The sequence below is a fragment of the Pinus tabuliformis genome, chromosome 3_1 (genome assembly GCF_031772625.1).
Source record: "Pinus tabuliformis cultivar Carrire ecotype Pingquan chromosome 3_1, CPIR1, whole genome shotgun sequence".
NCBI classification, from domain to species: Eukaryota; Viridiplantae; Streptophyta; class Pinopsida; order Pinales; family Pinaceae; genus Pinus; species Pinus tabuliformis.
This window is the reverse complement of record NC_142301.1, coordinates 942,350,277-942,360,572: the sequence shown is the minus strand read 5'-3', so window position 1 is coordinate 942,360,572 and position 10,296 is coordinate 942,350,277. Positions and strand designations below refer to the sequence as shown.

The 10,296-nt window shown below is 40.4% G+C and overlaps 1 protein-coding gene across 1 annotated transcript; it reads right to left on the bottom strand.

Annotated features, from left to right (window-relative positions):
- Positions 1–422: 422 nt before the first annotated feature.
- On the bottom strand, positions 423–1,916 carry LOC149190876 (aspartyl protease AED3-like). Its single transcript, XM_089413455.1, has one exon. The coding sequence runs from the start codon at positions 1,900–1,902 to the stop codon at positions 532–534; it is 1,371 nt and encodes a 456-aa protein (XP_089269581.1). The 5' UTR covers positions 1,903–1,916; the 3' UTR covers positions 423–531.
- Between the last annotated feature and the right edge of the window lie 8,380 nt (positions 1,917–10,296).

Here is a 10,296-nt window from a genome sequence, read left to right as displayed (position 1 = left end):
GCCATTAGTACCACACAAATGGATTAAATGCTAAATATAAAGCCACACTCAATACCTTCACTAGAATCATCACTTAATGTAAATAAAAAAATTGCTTTATATAGATTATCTGTCATAAGATCATTGTCATAAAAATTCCTTAAAAATAGGTTAAAAATATAGCAGTCCCTTGGTCTAGAGCTAAAGTCACAATTCATATATTTTAATATGATGAATCCTCAAGTGACTAGTACTTTTAATATGATGAATGCTCAAGTGACTAGTACTTGATATTCTTGTTTTCATTATCTTTCAGTATGTTCTTTTGATATTTTATTAATGTTCCCTGTCTTCTTTTTAATGAAAATAATTTATTTTGTCATATTATCTTTCATATTTGAGAAAAGAGCCGTTGCTGTCCAGTACATTTTATACGACGGTGGGAAATAGATTTCAAAAGCAGCGGGGAGAAAGCACGTAGAAATAAACATTACATATTAAACATATAAGGAAATGGATGGATGAGGTAGAAGAAAGGAAACGGATGTATAATCAAGTAGGTGCAGCACATTGTTCCCTAGCAAATCCGACTTTAGAATTGGGAACATCAAAAACGACACGCCAATTCCGCTGTTGAACATTTCCTATGATGGAAAGAGAATGGGTTTTAGAGAAAGCCAAGCAAGAGAGGCCCGATCCGACGTTGAATACAACATTTTCCTTGGGCAAAAGCAGGTCCACATTGTTATCCAAGTGCAGCGTTATGGTAGGAACGTCGACTGAAGAAGAAGAGGAAGAGAAGTCGTAGCAAGCATCTAAATCATCGACGGGCGTTGGCACCAAGTTAGGGAGCTGCTCCTCGAAAGCGTTTCTGAGAGCCGTATAAACAGAATCAGGGAGATAGGTGAGCGTTGTTCCCGAGTCGATGATCGTTCCTTCCCCACTACCAATATTTGTTGCCGGCACTGAGATCTTCGTGTCACCAACGCTGATTCCGATCAAGTTCACGAAATAAAATGTCGGGGTTGACGGATCTTTTATCAATTTGGTGAATTTCAAACCGGGAGTAGAAAGTGCAGCTTCCTTCCCGAGCACAAGGGATCCCGAAGATGAAGACGAGCTGGGAAGACAGTAAGAAAACGTTCCGCCAAATAATTCGGTTGTGGATGGCTGATTCAACAACGAAAGCGATCCGCCCCCCAATCCCATCAATCCAGGTTGCGACGATGAATCTTCGCTTACAGACTCTGCACAACCGAATGAGAAATTGGGAAGATATTGAGAGCCGAGAGTGATAGCATCCGTAGCAAGTGAACCCTCCACCTGAGTGCCACCTCCATACGAAAGTTCGAATTGACATTCCGAATTTTGCCCGCAATTGGTATTATAAATTTGCTGGCATGACTGTGAATCGCAGGCCAAGGGTTTATATGAGGAAGATGCTGTGGGGTCGAAAGTTGGAGCAGTCGACGGGCAGCCTTGGCATTGTTGGCATGGAATCCAAGCAACATCACTACCGGTATCTATGAGTGTATACATGCTTTGCTTGGGCGTTCCAAAATCAACTTGTATTATGTACTCTCCCGATCCCGACTTAACAGCGACATTGGCGCTCGCGTCCTCATTGGACAAACGATCAGAACTCCGCTTCAGAGAGTCGATACGATTGGCATCGGCTCTAATTTTTTCAGACATCAAGCTTTCCAACGTCCTGTTAGGAGGACGGAACGGTGAACACTCCGAATAAATATGGAAAAGGGGAAAGCTAACGCTATGACTCTGCTTTCCCACTTTTCTATTCAAAATTTTGTGGCTACTTCCACACTTCAGTGCAGGAGCCATCTCAGCTACCCCACACATAAACTTGATTGCAAGCAACAAAATAAGAGAATAGACAATCGCTGTAAGCTTCATCTTCATCATGGTGTCCTATTAATTAGAGAAACACCCACAAGATCCACCTCCTTTCTTGTATCTGAAAAGATCGGCCGGGGACTTTTTATAGTGAATCCTTTGCCTTACTTCATACGTCGGGACTCCTGTATCATCTTGACTTGAATGGCTTTCAAACGGCTTTTCTGTAATCTTCGAAGCTTACACTAACGTGTATTTTATAAACAATAAATTTTAATACACTGACGTGGGTTTTACGATGTAATTATATGTGCATTCCATTCCTGGGATTTCGCGGAAGTCGTTGTTCTTCGGATGGTACTTATTAGCATGAAATAAGAGGCAAAACCTTATTCCATACGTTTTAGAAAGTTAATTTGGATGGTTCTTATTAGCGCGAAATAAGCGGCAAAACCTTATTCCATACATTTTAGAAAGTTAATTTGAACGCCGAGTCATCGCCGTGATAAACGCTAGAAATGTCTCCCACTAGGTTTCCGTAGGGTCATGACATCTGATTGGGACATCCTTTTCAGCGTCGTGACTGCGTGGTCTGTTGATTCGATTTGTAGTGCATCATTATTTTCTATTGGATTACTGAACCATCATTCTTTTCAAGGTTTAATCATTGACTCATGAATGGAGGAAAAAAAAAAAAAAAAAAAAAAATTGGACGGTACGAGTCATGCATGAGAAAAACCGACGAAAAATTAGACGACGTGACTCACATATGAAAATATCTCGGAAAAATGTGGACGCCAGGCCTCTGCTCACAATGGGATGAGACATTTTAATTTCATTTATTTAGAATGATGTTTAATTTATTTTAATCAATTTCTTAGAATGATCTTTAACTCATTTTAGTTAAACTTATGAGTGCAATGCTAATATTGTTTATTTAAGTTTAAATTTTTTAATTAATTTTTACATGTGATTAATATTATATAATCTCATAAAAAAATTGAATTACATGCCTCTTTTCACAATGGGGATGAGACCCATTTTAATTTTGTTTACTTAGAATAATGTTTAGTTAATTTTTAGTCGAAGGTTTTCTTATATTGAACTTAGGTGGATGTATTGTTAATGAATTTTATTTTTTATTTATTTATGGATGGTTACAGTTGAGTTAATTTTTAGTCGAAGGTTTTCTTATATTGAACTTAGGTCGATGTATTGTTAATGAATTTTATTTTTTATTTATTTATGGATGGTTACAATTGAGTTTAAAGAGAATATGTTTCGTCTGGGTTATTGATGAACAATTGGATATGATAGGAATCCGAAGGGTTTGAATTTTTGTTTTTTATTTTTGTTCATCGTCTCCTTCTTCTTTTGTGCGTTATCATTTGTCATAAAAGCGGAAGATAGATAATCGATATGTATGTGTTTTAGATTATTTTTTAATTTATCTATAAGTATGAGCGATGTGGTTTCTAGCATCATAGCCGATTGTTCGTTTCAATACACCATGATGGTGCATGATGGATCATCGATTTCTTGCATGATGGGTGATGGTTTGTTTCAATCAAAAAGGCTTTCAATCAAAAAGGCTTTACTGGGGAGCAATACTATACCACGTGCATTTATATTGGAAGATATATATTGAGGAAAAAATGACGTAATATATTGAACATATATTAGGGGGTAAAGGGTTTTTATATTGGTGGGTATAAAAAATGGAGCTCAAAGTTAATGAAAAATATAAAGGGGTATAAAATATGTTAATGAAAAAATGGATACTTACAATATCTAGTGAAAGTAGGGGCTGTTTAAATTGAAAATGTGTATTGGCTTCATATTGGTAGGGGGTTAAATAATGTATTTTTTAGAGGTGTTTTTCAATATGTACTCAAATTAGGGGTATTGTTTAGTATGCCACGAACACACGTGATATGTCAGAGGTTCTGTTGACTTTGCTAGACTTGCCAACATTCAGGGGATCTCCCCGGTATGAAGTCCTAACTAGAACTCACAACGTTTGGTGTAGGAGTCCCATCTGGTATGATGGCCCAGTTGCCATTATCTTAAAGGTTTGCTTCAGCTCTTGCTTGTCAGCACATGAGAGTGGTCTATTTTGTCTTCAAACAATGAGGTTCGCGTGCCTAGTGAGTGCTTAGTGTTACTTGTGGCAAGGTTCTTTCACCATAGAGGGAGAGGGTGGAAGTGAGTCTCAAGTCGAAAGGGAATAGTCCCAACTTTGTCAGAGACACACAATACAACTGGACATGTGCAACTTCCGATAGAATAGTCCACATGGATGTGGTAGTAAAAAACACTCAGTGAATAGATAACACGTACAACACCCATCAAAATATTCTACACGAGTGCGACAATCGTTATAAAAAGTTTATGTGAATGGTTTTGTCGAGTGTCCGGCGGGATAGCCCACACGGGCAAGACAACATTAACAACTTATACACCACATTTTCGTAAGCTATGTATTATAACATACAAAATAGTTCAACTGTCTTAACAAAGGTTAAGGTAGCATGCATTATAAGTGTCCAAAGAATAGTCTTACAAACAAATAAAATACATGTGTGAAAACGTGTTGGCATGTTATCAGGCTTGTCAATTAAGTGAAAGTTCCAAGACACATCGATACACCATTACATCATTAACCTTGATAATGGGGCGTTGGAGCCACTGCTCACTCCTCAAATAAAATAACACAGACTCTTAAGGCTATGTGGGAGGAGCCACGGTGAAAAAAGGTCCTTTGCATGTACAAATGAGGGGTATTTATAGCCAAGGGTAAAACTAGCCCTTGTGACTGCTCGACTTCCCTCATGACCATTTGACTTACATGACTCTTCAGCTTTACATGAATCTTCAAATTTACATGCGGTTCTCTTGGACTTCCACATTACATTACATTGATTACAATAGTATGGCCCACAATGGTGATGTGGCTGAGATGACTCATGAAATGAATCGACACAACAGAGCTGGTATGTTCATGTTGCTGGTGGTGTCCATGTCAAGTTGCAGTGTTGTTGAGTGATGGATGTGCTCTTGGTGTATCATAGCTTCAACTCTACATGGCAAGGTGTGTAGAGTCCTTGATGGTCCTAGTGTTCGCTTGATGTTGCACATGCATATATCTCCTTTGCTTGTACTTGGCATACTCCATGTGTTTGTTTGTTCGCGAACAAGTCTCCTTGCATGCACTCCTTGTTCATCTCATTCGTCATCGCGCCATGTCTCATCCATGTACCTGTATCTACGATCACTCATGACGAGACGACATCAAAACCATAAATCTCCCAGTCTACCATGATGCATTGTCTTTCGCTTTGGATGCAGGTGACCGGGAGAGAGGACAAGGCTCTGAAACTACGCAGAGCACATTTCATGACGAGATGCGGGCTCTAGAATTTTTCCATGAAAATTGCGCAAAGGTCACTGGGAGGTTGAGATGGGAAATTCAGGTCAGTGGTGACTGTCTGCGGGATCTGTCTCGGCTGGAGGGAAGATTTGTGTAATTTTTTCAAGGAGACAGTGCAGGCAGCAGGGGGAGACTAGCAATGAAAACATCACAATTTCTCTAGAGAGGTTGGTAGTGGGTTGCAGTAGGATGCTGGAAAAAACTACGGAGAGCTAGGAGGCTAGCCTGCTGGACATCCCTATGCAATTTCTGGATTGAGAGGGATGTTGGGAAGCTAGGATACTACTCATGAAAACTGTGTAGTTTTCAGGACGAGTAGCAGGGCAGCTAACAGGGTGACTGGATGGAAAAACTGCGCAATTTTTTAGGGCAGTGCAGTGATAGACAACGGGTGTCTTTCTGATATGTTTGTGTAGTTTCTTCAGTTAGCAGAAAAGGGCCTTCTTGGTAGCTTCTGTGCAATTTTTTGGAGTGAGGCTCGGGGTCACTACTCGGTCAAACTCTCCAGTTAACCAATTGGAGGCTTGGTTGGTTTTCATGTGGTTAGCGTAGATTGAGATGACTTGCTGAGAAACTCCTACGTTGTTTTGGGTGACAGTTAGTCAAGTCAACTCCAGGATTCTGCAGTGAAGACTGTCTGTGAGGTAGCCTCAAGATTTGTGCAATTCTGAGCAGTAGTACATGTTCACTGAGGGCTGAAACTGCATAGTGCAGCTCAACAAAGGTCTGACTATTGGGGTTGGACCGGTCGACATAGCTTCAACAAAATGACTAAGTGTGTGAACGAGTGACTTCATACATGCATGACCTTGAGAACACACACTCAACATGACTTGACGACAAGACACCTCCAACCATCGAGACAACATATAGTGTGGCAAATTGACATGTGCGAGTGACAAGCGTGATACTTGTGATAGATTGTTGAATGAATGCGACAACTCTTGCACGACATTGCATAAAACTCTATGTGTGAGTGAAACAGATGCTTACATGGTGAATACAACTTGTACACATGAAGATAGACTTTTTTCATGGCCAGAACATGATTGCAAGCATGACATTGTGACCAACATGCTTAAAGATGTCTTGTGAATGGTTAAGTGAGGAGGGTGCAAAGACTCAACACGAGCTTACGTGATGAGCCCAAGTGCTTGCAAACATCAAGAAAAACCCAAGAAAGGCTCTGAAATTGGATGCAAGCCAAAATTTTGAAGGGTTTTGTAGCCGCTACAACACTTGGCGACACACTCGTTAAATTCCATCTTCTTTGTTTTGGTCCATTAACAACACTGGGCCTTGGTCTTTCCAGGAGTATTGGATTGTTGTGCCAGATACTTCGACTTCCCCACTTACATCATGGACAGACATGGTTCACCTTTCACCAACTCAGTCAAACACAACAACAAGTTTCAACTTGATCACAATGTTTCAAAATCGGGAAGGGTAGTTTGGCTCACAAGTTAAAAAATTTCAAAGTATAAGTTTTCATCTTTGGTGTTGCTCCACAACTAGCAGGCCTGGACAGTACCCCAATAGAGTCATGTAAGAACACACGCTTTGCTCCACTGCCAGCGAGGTTGGTCAGTACCTCGTTGGAGTTTCATGCTTCACCTCTCTGCGCAGGAAGCCTTTCTCTTCTTTCACGTTTGTGTTTTTTAAAGAGGACTATGCATAGGCACTTATTTATTTTTGGGGCGGAAGAGGGATCCTAACTTATTGAGAGCCGAAGAGGTTGTTCCTTCAGAGAAGCATGTAAGACCTCTGACATAGGTATGCTCATTTAGATTTTACGCTTCTCCGTTTCTACTAGTTGGATGAGCTTGAACACAGAGAAAAGAACGATGAGTATAGTCATGGGGTTTCCTATAGTGGACACAGGGTCATGGTTGGACCCAAGATTCCCTTGCAGAAAGCCCATAATTTCCGTCAAGACTTCATCAATTGAAGGTTATAATCAAGCATAGAGAAGATAGACACAGGACTGACCAAGTGTTGCAGTGTTACAAGACTCTTTAGACCTCAGCCACATACTCATTCAAAAGCCAAAACTCAGTAGAGGGCAATACTTATTTACAAAACCAAAAATAACATGATACTAAGCAAAAAAATGAAACGAAACAAAAATAGTAAGAAAAGTGAAAGAAACAACAAGCAATATACATACTATGTAGATGGTGCGGGACATGGCCTTGGCTTACTGAAAATAATGTTTGAGATCTTGGTTGTTGACAGGAAGGTTATAAATCCTCCTGTCAAGTGATTGAAGACGGTATGTGTGTGGGCCAAGTTTCTCGTGGACAGTGTACGGACCATTCCACAGGGACTGGAACTTTGTATGCTTGCCTTTGTCTTCATTGGGGTTGTCCTATTTTAAAACTATGTCACCGACATCGAAGTTAGCAATCCCTACAGACTTCTTGTCGAACCATCTCTTGATACAATTTTGCTGGAGTGTAAATTTTTCTTTTGCTTTCATCCTTTCTTCTTGGAGCTTGTGAAGTGTATCCATCCTACACTAAACTAGTAGACAAGGCTTGCCTTGGTATTCTTAGGATAATTGGAGCACAGGTAAGTAGATGTTTGGTAGTAGGATGGCTTCTTTACCATAAACTAGGAAGTATGGTGAAGTATTCAGAGAGGTTTTGGATGTTACGTGGTCAACCCATAAGGCATTCGTCAAGGTGGAGTGCCAGTTATGCTGCTCAGAGTAAATGGTCTTCTTGATTATGCAGATAAGGTATTTTTTTGTGGATTCTTCAAGGCCATTTCCCTACGGGTAGTATTTAGATGTGTGTTTAAGCATAATACCGTATTGCAATGCAAAATCATAAAGCTTCAAAGATGAAAAGTAAGTTGCATTGTCAAACACAAGTGATACTGGAATGCCAAAGTGTGAGATGATGTTTTGTTGGAGGAAGATGATGACTTTCTGATCGTTCACTTGCTTGAGAGGAACTGCTTTTGTACACCATGTGAAGGAACCAGCCAATTTCAAGATGTAGCGGTGTTGTTTTGATGAATGTGGGAAAATTTCCCTGATGATGTCCAAGCCCCATTGTTGGAATGGTTCAGTTACTACAACATGGTGTAGTGGGGCTACTGACCTTTGTGTTTCGTCGGTGCATCACTCACAGACCAAACACTTGCAGGCATAAGCATGTGCATCCTTGAATAATGTGTTCCAGTAGAAATCGACTCGCATAACTTTTTGTGCAGTGGTAGCTTTCGCAAAGTGGCCCCCAGCTAGTCCGTCATGCAAATCATGCAAGACCTTCTCTAAATCATGTGCCTCTGGGCACCTAAGAAAAATTTTGTTATTGTGCTTTCCGTAAAGCACTCCATGCACCAAATGATAGCATAAAGGTTTGAGGCACAATGCCCTCTTTTGTCTCGTGGAGAAGTGGAAGGGTATGGTGCCTTGCTCAATGTATTGGCACACATCTTCATACCAAGTGTTTCCACATGGAGTGGGTGGTGCTCGCTCTATATCATACATCTCGATTTCTTTCTTCCAGCCAGCAAGCTCTTCTTCTTCCTCTTATGCGTGGACTACCTCAGCTATGATTCTGTAGAGACCATGCCCCTTGAAAGTATGAATTGGCTTGATGTCAAGTTCATACTCTTGCAAGCCTATCATCTAGTTTGCACGCCGTTCACCCAACTCTTGATGTACGAGTAATGAGTGGACTGTTGGGTGAGGCAAATAGACTATGCAATTGTTCTTCGGCAAGTAAGGCCTGAAGTGTTTCACCACCTTGTATACTGCATATTCTTGTTTTTCAATGATGGGGTAGTTGAGTTTGGGTCCCTGCATGCTTGTGCTCATGAAGGAGATGGAATGTTCGTCTTTCATCTCATCCTTTTGAGTGAGTACTGTAGAATGTGAGTTGTCAGAGGCAAAGGTGTATAACAAGAAATATTTGTTGAAATCAAGGCTATAAATTTTAGGTGCTTCTACTATAGGTTACTTGATATGGGTGAATACGTTATTTTCCCTCTTGCCCTAGTTGTAGAATGCATCCTTCTTGATCATGTCTTGCATTGGTTTTACTGTCTGTGCATAGTCTAAGATGCACTTCTTGAGGAAGTTTATCTTTCTCAAGAAGGACTGCATGGCTTTCTTATTGGTTGGGTGTGGGATCTGTGTAATGGTCCAAACCTAGTTCGGATCAACCTTGATCCCGCTTATGGTAATGATGCACCCAAGGAGGTTCCCTTCAGACACTACAAATATGCTCTTTTTGGGATTCAAGGAAATCCTATATTTTTGGCATCTATCAAACTTTTTCTTCAGATGGCATATGTGGTCTGATCGTTTTCTGGAAAACATAGTCACATCATCAAGGTACACCACTATGCTCTATCCAATGAGTCCATGGAAGATGATGTTGATGGCACACTGAAAGGTTGAACTTGCATTCACAAACCCAAATTGCATTCGTTTGTATGTGAACGTACCCCACTTGGTATGAAAGGTAGTCTTGAGTTGATCAGGTTCTGCTACCAGGAACTGATTATATCCTAAAAACCTATCAAGTAAGGAAACAATCTCTGCCCCAAATGCTATCTATAAAATATGCTCCATAGATGGCACGGGGTAATTGTCTTTGTTAGAGGAGTAGTTCATGTTTCAGAAATCAACGCACAAGCGGATTTCCCCAGACTTCTTATACAGGAACAATTTTGGAAACCCATGTGGAATGACGAACTCTTTATATGATCTGTGCATCCAACAACTTGATCAACTTTTTCTGTATGAGGTGTTCAAGTTACGGATGTACTTTCCTTAGCTTCTACTAGAATCGCTTGACTCGTTCTCTAGTTGGAATGAAATGTTGGATTATTCATGTGTCGTATGTTTTCAAATCATCATATGTCCACGCGAACACATACCCGTACTATTTGAACAAGTGGAAAAAGGCTTGCCACTCTTGTTGCATGTAACGCGTACTGTGATTGATGAACTTCAAATCTTGTTCTGTTCCCAGATTTACCTATTTGTGCATCATGGTGGAGCTATGGGTTTTGCT